Source organism: Macaca mulatta, chromosome 6, assembly GCF_049350105.2.
Source record: "Macaca mulatta isolate MMU2019108-1 chromosome 6, T2T-MMU8v2.0, whole genome shotgun sequence".
Lineage (NCBI taxonomy): Eukaryota > Metazoa > Chordata > Mammalia > Primates > Cercopithecidae > Macaca > Macaca mulatta.
Genome location: NC_133411.1, coordinates 38,472,153 through 38,488,218, shown reverse-complemented (window position 1 = coordinate 38,488,218; position 16,066 = coordinate 38,472,153). Strand labels below are relative to the sequence as shown.

Here is a 16,066-nt window from a genome sequence, read left to right as displayed (position 1 = left end):
GCTCGTTTGGCGCGCGCGCCCTAGGCGGCGGATCTAAGCTGAGTTCTTGGATCTTTTCTTGTTTCTCCCTGGCTTTTGACTTTTTCTGGACCCTGGTGTCTACGATTTCCGAGATGCCGTCTTCTTTGCTGGGCGCAGTGATGCCGGCCTCTACATCGGCCGCAGCCCTGCAGGAAGCTCTGGAAAATGCTGGACGGCTCATCGACCGTCAGTTGCAAGAGGACCGCATGTACCCGGACCTTTCCGAGTTGCTTATGGTGTCTGCCCCAAGTGAGTGATAGTGACCCTGCTTTCTCAGCCTAAAGGACTCGCGCCTGACTTCCTAATTTGCTACTTATCCCCAGCGTTAGTCCCGGCGAGGATATCCTGAGATTTATGGCACTGTTGGCTGCATTTTTGGAGAACAGCAAGCAGCTTATTTTCAGGTTTTTTCCTTTCCTCACTTTCTTGATTGTAGATACTTGAGAGGGCAAGAGCGAAGAGCAAGCTCCCAGTTGAAGCAGAAAGAGGCAAAGACCCCAACCTTAATGAGCTTCTCGCCGCACTCAAGTGTTTATGGCTAAGGCCATATGAGAAGCATCTTCAGATCCAAGTTCTAAATTTGTTCATTTCTCCTGTTAGTATTTGAGTAGATCGTAAGAGCAAACGACATTAATTTGGAAATGTAGCATGTTATCTTAAAGATACGCTTTGCTTTATTTTTATTTATTTATTTATTTATTATTTATTGAGACGGAGCTTCCCTCTTCTCCCCGGGCTGGAGTGCTATGGCGTGATCTCGGCTCATTGCAACCTCCGCCTCCCGTGTTCAAGCAATTCTCCTACCTCAGCCTCGCGAGTAGCTGGGATTACAGGCGCCCGCCACCACGCCCGGCTAATTTTTGTGTTTTTTTTTAGTAGAGACGAGGTTTCACCATGTTGGCCAGGCTGGTCACGAACTTCTGACCTCAAGTGATCCGCCTGCCTCGGCCTCCCAAAGTGCTGGGATTACAGGCGTGAGCCACTGCCCCCGGCCAAGAAACGCTTTATTGTGTGTAGAGATGTGTATTATGAAATGCTGGAGGATCTTAAAAGACCTACCAGTGGAATAAAGGAAGAGAACAGGAAAATCAGCCGTGCTCATGTACAGGGAGGGTAAGGCAGAATACGTGTTGACAATAGAGGTGACTGGAAAGTGTTTAACAGTTTTAAATTATGACTAGCTCCCACAGCTTATGGAATTACATCAGTTGCTAGAAAAAGATGGAATTTGGAGAAAACCAGAGAAGTGTGAGAAAGAAAAGAGATTGTTGGTGAGCAAGAACCGAAATAATCTGAATAGGATAATTTGTGCAGTGTAAACCGAGAACACTTCTGATTATTATTATTTTTTTTTTTTTTTGAGACGGAGTCTGGCTCTTTTGCCCATGCTGGAGTGCAGTGGCGCGATCTCTGCTCACTGCAAGCTCTGCCTCCCGGGTTCACCCCGTTCTCCTGCCTCAGCCTCCTGAGTATCTGGGACTACAGGCGTCGGCCACCACGCCCGACTAATTTTTTGCATTTTTTAGTAGAGACGGGGTTTCATCCTGTTAGCCAGGATGGTCTCCATCTCCTGACCTCGTGATCCGCCCACCTCGGCCTCCCAAAGTGCTGGGATTACAGGCGTGAGCCACCACGCCTAGTCTACTTCTGATTATTTATTTATTTATTTATTTTTATTTATTTATTTTTTTTTTTGAGACGGAGTCTCGTTGTGTCACCCAGGCTGGAGTGCAGTGGCCCAATCTCGGCTCACTGCAAGCTCCGCCTCCCGGGTTTACGCCATTCTCCTGCCTCAGCCTCCGAGTAGCTGGGACTGCAGGCGCCCGCCACCACGCCCGGCTAGTTTTTTGTATTTTTAGTAGAGACGGGGTTTCACCATGTTAGCCAGGATGGTCTCGATCTCCTGACTTCGTGATCCACCCGCCTCGGCCTCCCAAAGTACTGGGATTACAGGCTTGAGCCACCGCGCCCGGCCTTACTTCTGATTATTTATAAACATCATTGATAGCTTTGTAATCAAAGAAATGATAGAAACAACGATAGTATTTTCTCCCTACAGCTACTTACCAATGAGCGTGTCTTATAATACCTCATTGGCCTGTTAGCAACTGTCATCTTGAACAGCGTTACTCACTTTGGCCTCCTTAGGTGTAAAAATATATAAAAACAGTGCATACTTTCTGGTCCTCCTCTTACATATCTCATGTCTTTTTTTCTTTTTTTTTTTTTGAGACGGAGTCTTGCTCTGTCGCCCAGGCTGGAGTGCAGTGGCCGGATCTCAGCTCACTGCAAGCTCCGCCTCCCGGGTTTACGCCATTCTCCTGCCTCAGCCTCCCGAGTAGCTGGGATTACAGGCACCTGCCACCTCGCCCGGCTAGTTTTTTGTATTTTTTTTAGTAGAGACGGGGTTTCACCGTGTTAGCCAGGATGGTCTCGATCTCCTGACCTCGTGATCCGCCCGTCTCGGCCTCCCAAAGTGCTGGGATTACAGGCTTGAGCCACCGCGCCCGGCCTCATATCTCATGTCTTTACACTCACCTTCCTCTTTCACCCAATGTCTTTCCCCTCTTTTTCTTCCGATTCTTCACCCCTTGCTCTGATTGCAGAGAATTTATCATATTTTCCATAATAAGCCCATCTTCAGGATTTCCTCAGGATTTTATTTTACTTTTATTGATTCTGCAATGTTCTTTCTTTGCCTAACAAACTTCTTCCAGACTCCCTGTGAAAGTCCTTAGTTTCTCTTTGTTGTCTTTTTTTTTTTTTTTTTTTTTTTGAGTCTGGTTTTAATTCTGTTGCCAGGCCGGAGTGCAGTGGCATGATCACAGCCCACTGCAGCCTCTAACTCATGAGCTCAAGTGATCCTCTCGTCTTGCCCTCCCCAGTAGCTGGGACTACAGGCGCCTGCCACCACACCCAGCTAATTTTAAATTTTTATGTAGAGACATAGTCTCACTCTTGTTGACAAGGCTGGTCTCAAATTCCTGGCATCAAGCAGTCCTCCTACCTCAGCCTTCCAAAGTGCTGAGATGACAGATGTGAGTCACACTCCTGGGCTGAAGTCTTTCTTACCATTCCCATCCTCACTAAAATTATCAATTCCTCCCTCTGTGTTCCCACTGCCATTTAACATAGTGATCTGCCACCTTTGGCCTATTAAAGTTAAATGTTATAGGATTAAATGGGATGTCTGGATTTGCTTTATTTATTTATTCATTTATTTATTTTTTGAGACAGAGTCTTACTGTCACCCAGCCTGGAGTGCAGTGGCATGATCTTGGCTCACTACAGCCTCTGCCTCCCAGGTTCAAGCAATGCTCCTGCCTCAGCCTCCTGAGTAGCTGGGATCACAGGTGTGTGCCACCAGGCCCAGCTCATTTTTCTATTTTTAGCAGAGACAGGGTTTCACCGTGTTAGCCAGGCTGGTCTTGAACTTCTGACCTCATGTGATCCGCCCACCTCGGCCTCCCAAAACATTGGGATTACAGGCGTGACCCGCTGCACCCAGCCTGGATTTGCTTTAATATGAATTCAGCCCAGTAATCCCAGCACTTTGGGAGGCCAAAGTGGGAAGATCACTTGAGCCCAGGAGTTTGAGACCAGTCTTGGCAATATGGCAAAACCCAGCCACTTAAAAAAAAATACAATAATACAAAAATTAGCTTGGCATGGTGGCACACATTTGGACCTCCAACTACTTGGGAAGCTGAGATGGGAGGATAACCTGAGATGGGGAGGTTAAGACTGCAGTGAGCTGTGATTGCACCACTGCACTCCAGCCTGGGCAACAGAGTGAGACCCTGTCTCAAAAAAAAAAAAAAAAAAAAAAGCCTGACGCTGTGCCTCGTGCCTGTAATCCTAGCAATTTGGGACCCAGAAGCAGGGAGGATCACTTGAGCTTGAGACCAGCCTGAGCAACATGGCAAAACCTTGTCTCTACAAAAAATGGCTAGGCACGGTGGCTCACACCTGTAATCCCAGCACTTTGGGAGGCTGAGGTGGCAGATCACGAGGTCAGGAGTTCAAGACCAGCCTGACCAACGTGGTAAAACCCCGTCTCTACTAAAAATACAAAAATTCGCTGGCTCTGGTGGCACGCGCTTGTAATCCCAGTTATTCAGGAGGCTGAGAAAGGAGAATCGCTTGAACCCGAGAGGCGGAAGTTGCAGTGAGCCAAGATCACGCCACTGTATTCCAACCAGGGCGATAGAGGGAGACCCCTTCTCAAAAGAAATGGGAGGCCAAGGCGGGCGGATCACGAGGTCAGGAGATGAGACCATCCTGGCTAACATGGTGAAACCTCCATCTCTACTAAAAATACAAAAAAATTAGCCGGGCATGGTGACGGGTGCCAGTAGTCTCAGCTACTCGGGAGACTGAGGCAGGAGAATGGCATGAACCTGGGAGGCAGAGCTTGCAGTGAGCTGATATCGCGCCACTGCATTCCAGCCTGGGTGACAGAGCAAGACTTCTCAAAAAAAAAAAAAAAGGAAAAAAGAAAAATGCTGTTTGGCTGGGTGCAGTGGTTTACGCCTATAATCCCAGCAATTTGGGACGCGGAGGTGGGTGGATCACTTGAGGTCAGGAGTTCAAGACTAGCCTGGCCATCATGGCAAAATCCTGCCTCTACTAAAAACACAAAAATTAGCCAAGTGTGGTGGCATGCTCATGTAGTCCCAGCTTCTTGGGAGGCTGAAGCAGGAGAATTGCTTGAACCTGGGAGGCAGAGGTTGCAGTGAGCCGCCATTGCGCTGGAGCCTGGGCGACAGAGCGAGAGTCCATCTCAACAAAAAACCCAAAAAACAACAACAAAAAAGCTAAGCATGGTGTCATGACACTCTAGTCCCAGCTACTCACGAGGCTGTGGTGGAGGATTGCTTGAGCCCAAGAGGCTGAGGTTGCCTTGAGCTGTGATTGCACCACTGCATTCCAGCCTAGGCAACAGAGTGAAACTCCGTCTCAAAAAAAAAAGAGAAAAAGAATTCAGCCGGGTGCAGTCCTCATGTCTGTAATCCCAGCCCTTTGGGAGGCTGAGGCGGGCGGATCACGAGGTCAAGAGATTAAGACCATCCTGGCCAACGTGGTGAAACCTTGTCTGTACTAAAACTACAAAAATTAGCTGGGTGTGGTGTTGCATGCCTGTAATCTCAGCTACTCGGGAGGCTGAGGCAGGAGAATCCCTTGAACCAGGGAGTTGGAGGTTGCAGTGAGCCGAGATCGCAACGCTGCACTGTAGCGTGGCGTCAGAGCGAGACTCCGTCTCAAAAAATAAAAATAAAAAAAGAATGCATTGGGGAAGGAGTGAACAATGATAAAAATGAAACATGATTGGGGGTATTACTGGTTATTAAGTTGGATAATCCGTACATAGGTATTGATTGTATTTTTCTTGTATATATTTTTAAAATTTCCATAATACACTTGAAGATTGTTTTATATGTCAGTTTTCCTTAACATCTTTCTACTCTATAGAACCTGAAGAAGTGCCTGAGATAATTAGGTCATCAGTCAAGTCTAAATAACACCTTGTCTGGGAGCAGGGATAGGCTGAGTAGACCAGCCCACTCCTGTCCTTAGTGATTGAGTCTTAGAGCAAGAGAAAGGTTGCCTGATGAGAACACTTTATAGAGCAGTCTTTCTTTTTTTCCCCCCAATAAGATATTGCTTGTGGGGTGTTATTTGTATTTGTCTTAGTGGTCTGGGGGAGAAATCTAAAGGGAAAAGTCATGGGTTATTTTAATCTGTAAATGTTTAGCTGGTAAAGGCAGTATTTTCCCCCAGTCATTATTTTGTTTGCTCACAGTCATTTTACCTTTGAGCCCCAAAGCAGTTTTATATTTTCCCATTTCAGATTAGCAAAATGAGAGAAAAACACTAAATTTTTGTTTTTGTTTTTGTTTTTGTTTTTGAGACGGAGTCTCGCTGTGTCTCCCAGGCTGGAGTGCAGTGGCGTGATCTCGGCTCACTGCAAGCTCCGCCTCCCGGGTTCACGCCATTCTCCCGCCTCAGCCTCCCAAGTAGCTGAGACTACAGGCGCCCGCCACCACGCCCGGCTAGTTTTTTTTTTGTATTTTTAGTAGAGACGGGGTTTCACCATGTTAGCCAGGATAGTCTCGATCTCCTGACCTCGTGATCCACCCGCCTCGGCCTCCCAAATTGCTGGGATTACAGGCTTGAGCCACCGCGCCCGGCCAATTTTTTTATTTTTAATTTTCGTGGGTACATGGTAGGTGTGTGTGTGTATACATATATATGTATTTTTTTTCCCAAGACGGAGTCTTGCTCTGTCACCCAGGCTGGAGTGCAATGGCATGATCTTGGCTCACTGCAGCCTCTGCCCCCCAGGTTTAAGCAGTTCTCCTGCCTTAGCCTCCCGAGTAGCTGGGATTACAGGCGCCTGCTACTGTGCCTGGCTAATATTTTTGTATTTTTAGTGGAGATGGGGTTTCACCATGTTGGCCAGGCTGGTCTTGAACTCCTGACCTCGTGATCGGCCTGCCTCTGCCTCCCAAAGTGCTGAAATTACAGGCGTGAACCACCGCGCCCGGCGGTGTATATATTTATGTGGTGCATGAGATGTTTTGATACGGGCATGCAATGTGAAATAATTACGTAATGGAAAATGGGGTATCCATCCTCTCAAGCATGTATCTTTTGTGTTACAAACAATACAATTACATGCTTTCATTTTATTCATTTCTTTCTTTATTATGATTTTTGAGATAGTCTTGCCCTGTCAGTCAGGCTGGGCAATGGCCCAATCTCGGTTCACTGCAACTTCCGCTTCCCAGGTTCAAGCAATTCTCCTGCCTCAGCCTCCCAAGTAGCTGGAATTACAGGCGCACACCACCACACTGGCTAATTTTTTGTGTCTTTAGTAGAGACGGGGTTTCACCATGTTGGCCAGGGTAGTCTTGAACTCCTGACCTCGTGATCCTCCTGCCTCAGCCTCCCAAAGTGCCAGGATTACAGGCTTGAGCCACTGCGCCCAGCCACTTTTATTTTAAAATAACACTAAATTATCAAATTTAAACATTCCTTTGTTATAGAGCAAGTTTTTGTGAGATACAACTTTCCCTTCAGGCCTGAAACCAGTAACTGTTCCTACCTTAACAATGGAATATTTCAGGCCTACTTTGTGTCGGGTCAAAACTAGTATATTCTCTCTGTACCTTTGGAACCAGCACATGAAATTTTTTTGTGGCACTCAGTCCTTTTGTATGCCCAGTTGATAAACAGTATTTTATTATAAATGCTTCATTTTCTTTTTGTAGATAATCCCACTGTTTCTGGCATGTCAGATATGGATTATCCTTTACAAGGACCTGGTTTGCTGTCCGTACCCAACCTTCCAGAGATCAGTTCCATCCGAAGAGTTCCTCTCCCACCTGAACTTGTTGAGCAGTTTGGACGTATCCTATTACTTTGTATTTATTTTAAAAATGTTAAAATTGGTATTTTTCATTGTTATAATTCTTGTTCTATGTTTAATTAATGTGTTGTATATCAATTCATTTAAGGGTTTTATTTAAAATATGTTTAAGTATATGGGTTCTTTGTTGTATTAAAGAGTGGACACATAGTGATTTTTTACATAAATATTAAGTCAAAAGCTATTGAAACAAGTTAAAGAAAAATAAGATTCAACTCTGTCTGCCTTACATCCACACTGCCTCAGATATGCAGTGTAATTGCATGATGGGTGTGTTCCCTCCTATCAGCAGAGCTTGGCTCACAATTGACAGTGATATATTCATGTGGAACTATGAGGATGGGTATGTATTTAAGGCTGGTTTGCTTTAAGGGTGATTGGAATTTATATAAACTTTACTGTAGCTAGTGTTCTCATTAGAAGCTGCTTGGTTTATCTTTCATTCATCTAGCCTTTGGGTCAGTGCTTCTCAGTATGCTTCTCAGTATCCATCATCTGGGGATGTTCAAATGTGCATTCTGTTTTAGTAGTCCTGAGTGAGGCTCCAGAGTCTGCATTTGTAACAAACTGCCAGCTGCTGCTGCTGGTGTAGGTGGCATTCTTGAGTAGCAGGAGCCCAGGTCCCAAGCTTTTAGCCTGTAGTAAAAATAGATGTTGGCAATTTGTTGAGAGATGATTGGACATTTTTAAAGACTTCTGTTTTCCTTACATTTCTATGGAGTAGGCATCTGATATTTATTTATTTTGTTGTCATTTTGTGAATTTGACCTGTGTGTAAATTACATGTATAGAAATGATTCTGAGTGAAAGCCTGAGGTACTTTTGCTTAAATATAGCATATTGGTCTGGTGATCTCCCTGTTGACTTTTTAGAGATAGATTTTGTTTTACTTCCAGTTGTCCATTATATTATCCTTAGATGAGGTGTGGGATAAACATAGGAAAGCCCATATAATTAAGGTGTTACTTTTGCTCTTAAGTAATTAATGATCTTTCTAGGAACACATGTGCATTAAAAAAAACACTGTATCGACCAGGCATGGTAACTCATGCCTGTAATCCCAGCACTTTGGGAGGCCGAGGCGGGTGGATCACCTGAGGTCAGGGGTCCGAGACCAGCCTGGCCAACATGGAGAAACCCTGTCTCTACTAAAAATACAAAAGTTAGCTGAGTGTGGTGGCACATGCCTGTAGTCCCAGCCACTAGGGAGGCTGAGGCAGGAGAATTGCTTGAACCGGGGAGACCTCGGAGGTTGCAGTGAGCTGAGATAGTGCCACTGCACTCCAGCCTGGGCGACAGAGCGAGACTCCATCTCAAAAACAGCAACAAAACACTGTATTTTTTTTTTTTTTTTTGAGACGGAGTCTCGCTGTGTCGCCCAGGCTGGAGTGTAGTGGCCGGATCTCAGCTCACTGCAAGCTCTGCCTCCCGGGTTTTTACGCCATTCTCCTGCCTCAGCCTCCCATATAGCCGGGACTATAGGTGCCCGCCACCTCGCCCGGCTAGTTTTTTGTATTTTTTAGTAGAGACGGGGTTTCACCGTGTTAGCCAGGATGGTCTCGAACTCCTGACCTCGTGATCCGCCCGTCTCGGCCTCCCAAAGTGCTGGGATTACAGGCTTGAGCCACCGCGCCCGGCCCAAAACACTGTATTATTGAAACAAAATTGAAGCTAAATGACAGCTTAATACCTATAGCTTAAATGAAACAATTTTTTTTCTATTAGAAGTTTGATAGCAATTTTTCTTGTTGAAATGTAATAGTTGTAATAGCAGTGATGTGTGGTTGTGATTATTTTTCATGTACCCTGAATGTTCCCCACTTTGTTATGTTACCATAACATTTTTTTTTTTTTTTTTTTTTTTTTTGAGACGGAGTCTCGCTCTGTCGCCCAGCCAGGCTGGACTGCAGTGGCGTGATCTCCACTCACTGCAAGCTTCGCCTCCCGGGTTCACGCCATTCTCCTGCCTCAGCCTCCCAAGTAGCTGGGACTACAGGTGCCCACCACCACACCCGGCTAATTTTTTGTATTTTTAGTAGAGATGGTGTTTCACCGTGTTAGCAAGGATGGTCTCGATCTCCTGACCTCGTGATCCGCCTGCCTCAGCCTCCCAAAATGCTGGGATTACAGATGTGAGCCACCGCCCCCAGCCAACATATTCATTTTTATGCTAAATAATAAAACCTTTTTGTTTAGGTATGTATCTTTTCAAGAGAAGTCAATGCAAAAATATTACAGAGCAGATACATGTGAGAATAATTATTTTCTTTAAAACATGTTTTCGGCTGTGCGTGGTGGCTCACGCCTGTAATCCCAGCACTTTAGGAGGTCAAGGCGGGCGGATCACCTGTGGTCGGGAGTTCGAGACCAGCCTGACCAACATGGAGAAACCCCATCTCTACTAAAAACACAAAATTAGCTGGGCATGGTGGCACATGCCTATAATCGCAGCTACTCGAGAGGCTGAGGCAGGAGAATCACTTGAACCTGGGAGGCAGAGGTTATGGTGAGCTGAGATTGTGCCATTGCACTCCAGCCTGGGCAATAAGAGCAAAAACTCCATCTCAAAAAAAAAAACATGTTTTCACTTTAATGAAATTTTTTACATTTCCATTAACATCCAACGTGTTTATTTAACACATACATATTGATCTTATGTATCTGACACTCTTGTTGTGGTAGGAACAGTACTGAATGAGATGAATGTGGTTCTGCCCTCATGGAACAAACAGTCCTACCTTACTGTGTGTCTTAGTCTGAGCTGCTAAAACAGAATACCATAGTCTATGATCAGCAGAAATTTATTTCTCATGGTTCTGGAAGCTGGAAGTCCAAGATCAAGGTCTGGTGAAAGCCCACTTCCGTGTTCATAGACGGCTATCTTTTCACTCTGTCCTCTCATGGCAGAGGGGTAGGGGAGTTCTTTGGGTCCTCTTTTATAAGGGCACTAATCCCATTCATGAGGTATACCCTCATGACCTAATAACCTTTCAAAGGTCCCACCTACAAATACTGTCACATTAAGAGTTAGGATTTAACCTGCATTTTAGGAGGACACAGATATTTGATCCATAGCAGTGTGTGTTCATTTAAAGAAAAATTATTTGAAGAATGAACTTATTTAAAAAAATGAAGGCACAAGTAATAGGTCCATAAATTCAATTTTGTAAAATTTATACTTAAATATTCAATTGGCTTTCTATTATAAATCCTAATTCCATCTGGATGATAAAAATGTAATCTTGGTTATTTCATTGTTCTCTAACCCCCAGCTATCTCAGCATTGGATCATAGTTTCAAGAGGCTGTGCCAATTATCAAAGGGCCCTGTGGGATGGCATGATGTAGGAGGATGGGGAATCCTAGTCCACATAAGTTGCCATTTGGCTATTTTGTTCCTGTGTGGATGGCCTTTTCAGGGTGACTAGAAGCTTTCTTGAAAGTCTGGATCATATTTTTTTCGTGGTATTTTTTCTGCTTCATGTGAGCTTCTTAGATCTTTAGTTTGATGTCTTCTACTATTTTTAGAATTTTTTTCAGCTATTATCCTTATTTTTCTCTCTTTCTCTTTTACTTTCTGTTCAGCCGTTGCCTTTTTTTTTTTTTTTTTCCAAGATGGAGTCTCGCCCTGTCACCCAGGCTGCAGTGCAGTGGACTATCTTGGTTCACTGCAACCTTCGCCTCCTGAGTTCAAATACTTCTTGCCTCAGCCTCTGGAGTAGCTGGGACTACAGGTGCGGGCCACCACACCTGGCTAATTTTTGTATTGTTATTAGAGATGGTGTTTCACTATATTGACCAGGGCTGGTCTTGAACTCCTGACCTCCAGTGTTTTGCCCTCTTTGGCCTCCCAAAGTGCTGGGATTTTAGGAATGAGCCACTGCACCTGGCCCAGCCATTATCTTGAAATATTCTGATACATTCTCTTCTGAGATTTCAGCTGTACTTTTGTTACATACCTCATTTTGGATGCTCCATTCTGTTTTTTGTTTTTCCACTTTCTGTCTCTGTCTCCCTTTTTTTTTTTTTTTTTTTTTTTTTTTTTGGTGGACAGGGTCTTAAGGTGCTGGGATTACAGGTGTGAGCCACTGTGCCTGGACTCCCTTTTTTTTTCCTCTTTGGAGACAGGATCTCCGTTGCCAAGGCTGGAGTCTCGCAGTGGCATGATCTCAGCTCACTGCAGCCTCGACCTCCTGGGTTCAAGTGATTCTTCTGCCTCACCCTCCCGAGTAGCTGGGATTATAGGCATGCACCACCACACCTGGCTAATTTTTGTATTTTTAGTAGAGACAGAGTTTCACTGGGTTGGCCAGGCTGGTCTTGAATTTCTGACCTCAGGTGATCTGCCCACCTCAGCCTCCCAAAGTGCTGGGATTGCAAGCGTGAGCCACCGCTCCTGGTCTTCACTGGCTTTTTTTGGAGACTGAGTCTCACTCTGTTGCCCAGGCTGGAGTGCAGTGGCAAGATCTCAGCTGACTGCAACCTCCGCCTCTCTGGTTCAAGCGACTCCCCTGCCTCAGCCTCCTGAGTAGCTGGGAATACAAGCATGCGCCACCAGTAGAGATGGGGTTTCACCATGTTGACCAGGATGGTCTCAATCTCCTGACCTTGTGATATGCCCACCCCGGCTTCCCAAAGTGCTGGGATTACAGGTGTGAGCCATCATGCCTGGCCAGTCTTTTCATTATATTCTGTGTCTAAATTTATTTCACTAATAAAGAGAATTCAGGAGTTCAACACCAGCCTGGGCAATATGGCCAAACCTTGTCTACAGAAAATACAAAAATTAGCCAGGTGTGAAGTGGAGATTGCAGTGAGCCAAGATGGTGCCACTTCACTTCAGCCTTGGTGACAGAGCTGGACCTTGTCTCAAAAATAATAGTAATAATAATAATAAAGAGCACTGTAAGATAACACTTTGTTTTCTGTTTTTCTTTTCTTTTCTTTTTTGAGACAGGCTCTCACTTTGTCAGCGAGGCTGGAGTGCAGTGGCATGATCACTACTCACTGCAGCCTCAGCCTCACAGGCCTATGAGATCCTCCCACCTCAGTGGCCTCACACTGCCATGCCTGGCTAATTTTTTGTTTCTTTTTTGTAGAGACAGAGTCTCACTGTGTTGCCCAGGCTGATCTTGAACTTCTGGGCTCAGGCAATCCTCTTGCCTCAGATTCCCAAAGTACTGGGATTAAAGACGTGAGCCACCACATCTGGCCTGTTTGCTTTATATATGTAACATGTTTTTCTTCATTTGTTCACAGAGGAGACCTTGCCTATTTTGATGGACTTAGTGAGACTATTCTTGCTGTGGGGCTTGTGAAACCAAAAGCTGGTAAGAAATAAAGCTATAAGGAAGAGATTGTGTTTGTATATGTAAACTCCAAATGGTATAGACCTGAACAACAACACACCTTTTTTTTTTTTTTTATTGAGATGGAATCTCGCTCCATCGAGTAGGCTGGAGTGTAGTAGTGCAATCTTGGCTCACTGCAACCTCCATCTCCCGGGTTCAAGCAGTTCTACTGCCTCAGCCTCCCGAGTGCGTTTGCTTGTTTGTTTTGTCACAGAGTCTCACTCTGTCACCCAGGCTAGAGTACAGGGGAGCCACCTCAGTGCTCACTGCAACTTCTGCCTCCTGGGTTTAAGTGATTCTCCTGCCCAAGGCTCCTGAGTAGCTGAAATTACAGGCATGCGCCACCATTCCCGGCTCATTTTTGTATTTTTAGTTGCATGTGGTTTGGCCATGTTGGCCAGGCTGGTCTGAAACACCTGGCCTCAAGCGATCCACCCACCTTGGCCTCTCAGAGTCCTGCGATTACAGGTGTGAGCCACTGCGCAGCCAAATGTACCTTTTTATAGGAGGAAATAATAGACAAAAATCACTTTTTTCAAGGCCTAAGTAAAATTTTTTAAGATTATGTCCATTTTGCAATTATAGATATTCAGTGAAGTAAAAACAGACTTTTTTTTTTTTTTTTTTTGAGATGGAGTCTCCTCTGTTGCCCAGCCTGGAGTGCAATGGCACCATCTTGGCTCACCGCAACCCCAGCCTCCTGGATTCAAGCAATTCTTCTGCCTCAGCCTCCTGAGTAGCTGGGATTACAGGCACCCACCAAGCACGCCTGGCTAATTTTTGTGTTTTTAGTAGAGACAGGGTTTCACCATGTTGGTCAGGCTGGTCTCAAACTCCTGACCTCAAGTGATCTGCCCGTCTCTGCCTCTCAAAGTGCTAAGATTACAGGCGTGAGCCCCCATGCCCTACCCAAACTGACGTTTTATGCACTATTTATTTACTTGCATTGAAAATATATTTTCAGGCCAGGTGTGGTGGCTCACACCTGTAATCCCAGCACTTTGTGAGGCTGAGGCGAGCAGATCACTTGAGTCTGAGACTTCAAGACCAGCCTGGGCAACATGGTGATACCCTGTCTCTACAAAAAACAGAAACATTAGCCGGGCGTGGTAGTGCATGCCTGTAGTCCCAGCTATTCATGAGGCTGAAGCGGGAGGATCGCTTGAGTGTAGGAGGACAAGGCTGCAGTAAGCCTTCATTGTGTCACTGCACTCCAGCCTGGGCAGCAGAGCAAGACCCTGTCTCAAAAAAAAAAAAAAAGGAAAAAAAGAGGCCGGGCACGGTCGTTCACTCCTGTAATCCCAGCACTTTGGGAGGCTGAGGGGGGCAGATCACCTGATGTCGGGAGTTCAAGAGAAGCCTGACCACATGGTGAAACCCTGTCTCTACTAAAAGTACAAAATAAGCGAGGTGTGGTGCCACATGCCTGTAATCCCAGCTACTCAGGAGGCTGAGGCAGGAGAATCGTTTGAACCCGTGACGCGGAGGTTGCAGTGAGCCGAGATTGAGCCACTGCACTCCAGCCTAGGCAACAAGAGCGAAACTCTTGTCTCAAAAAAAAAAAAAAAAGGCAAAGCAAATGTATTTCCTTTACATAGAATCTAAAAGAGATGCATAAGTGTGTAAATATTGCTCTATACTGTTATCAAGGTTGTAATCTTTTCTTTTGTAGATAACTATAGGTCTAAGTTTTATTTTCTAAAATTTTCTAGGTTTTATTTACATTTCAAAATGAAACCTATAATATATATTTTAATCATGGTAAAATACACATAATACAAACTTTGCCATCCTAACTGTTTTTCAGCCAACACTTCAGTGGTATTAAGTCCAATCACGTTATTGTGTGACCTTTACCACCATCTGTATCTAAAACTCTATGTATCTTATAAAACGGAAACTGTGCCTATTAACTAAAAACTCCTGTTCCTCCTTCCCTCAGCAGTTGGTAGTAACCGTTCCACTTTTTGTCTGTAAGAATTTGACTATTCTAGGTTTCTTGATATAAATGGAATCATATGGTACTATATTTGTCATTTTGTGACTGGCCTATTTGATTTAACCTATGTCCTCAAGGTTCATCTGTGTTATAGCATGCATCAGAACTTTCTTCCTTTTTTTTTTTTTTTTGGAGATGGACTCTCACTCTGTCGCCTAGGCTGGGTTGCAGTGGCATGATCTCGGCTCACTGTAACCCCTGCCTCCCGGGTTCAAGCAATTCTCCTGCCTCAGCCTCTCAAGTAGCTGGGTCTACAGGCACGTGCCACCACACTTGGCTAATTTTTTGTTTTTAGTAGAGATGGGGTTTCACCATGTTGGCCAGGCTGGTCTCGAACTCCTGACCTCAGGTGATCTGCCTGCCTCAGCCTCCCAAACTGCTGGAATTACAGGCGTGAGCCACCGTGCTCGGCCAACTTTCTTACTTGTTAAAGTTCAGTAGTATTCCATTGTGTGTGTGTGTGTGTGTGTGTATATATATGTCATTTTTTAAAATCCATCAATCAATGGACACTTGGATTTTGTTTTCACCTTTTAGTTATTGTGAAAAATGCTGCTATGAACACGGATATACAAATATACATCTTTGTATTTTAATACATTTAAACTATTTTGTAATATAACACTTTTTAAACAGCATTAAATACTGAAGTGATTGTTTTCTAAGGTGGTTCTTTTCCACTGCTGTTCACTTTTTTTCCTCTTCATTACCTTGATGACATCCAAAATTTACTTATTTAAATGATCGTACATAGTAATATTTAATTAGTAGCTCATTTTAATGGTAATAAAAGCTTACTCTGTTAGTGCTTAAATGCTGAAAGTTTTCCTGCTCTTTGTCTACTTTATCTTAGGCATCTTTCAACCTCATGTACGACACCTCCTGGTTTTGGCGACCCCTGTAGACATAGTAATTCTTGGACTGAGCTATGCTAATTTGCAAACAGGTATGGCAACCCACATGTTATGTTTTTTAAAATAATATTTTGGCCAATTGATATTACAATTAAAAGCTAATCTGGGTGAAATGTTGAATTCCATTGACTCAAATTAATGATTATTGGTGCCAAATCTTCAGGCTCTTTTCCATAAGTTAATGTTGGGTTAGTTTTTTTGTTTTGTTTTGTTTTTTGAGACAGATTTTCGCTGTTGTTGCCCAGGCTGCAGTGCAATGGTGTGATCTCAGCTCACCACATCCTCTGCCTCCTGGGTTCAAGTGATTCTCCTGCCTCAGTCTTCTGAGTTGCTGGGATTACAGGCATGCA

General features: G+C 44.6%; 1 protein-coding gene across 3 annotated transcripts in view; it reads left to right on the top strand.

Moving 5' to 3' along the window:
* NUP155 (nucleoporin 155) overlaps window positions 1-16,066 on the top strand; it is a 78,879-nt gene continuing 62,813 nt past the window's right edge. The window contains exons 1-5 of one of the 3 annotated variants that reach the window (XM_015139889.3): window positions 1-270; window positions 7,296-7,433; window positions 7,700-7,796; window positions 12,712-12,782; window positions 15,656-15,748. In XM_015139889.3, coding sequence (XP_014995375.2) covers window positions 114-270; window positions 7,296-7,433; window positions 7,700-7,796; window positions 12,712-12,782; window positions 15,656-15,748 — 556 coding nt within the window. In that variant the 5' untranslated portion in view covers window positions 1-113. Of the gene's footprint in view, window positions 271-7,295; window positions 7,434-7,699; window positions 7,797-9,449; window positions 9,650-11,052; window positions 11,187-12,711; window positions 12,783-15,655; window positions 15,749-16,066 lie in introns of those variants that run through there. The other 2 variants (XM_028849393.2, XM_078004665.1) reach the window with 2 other exon arrangements.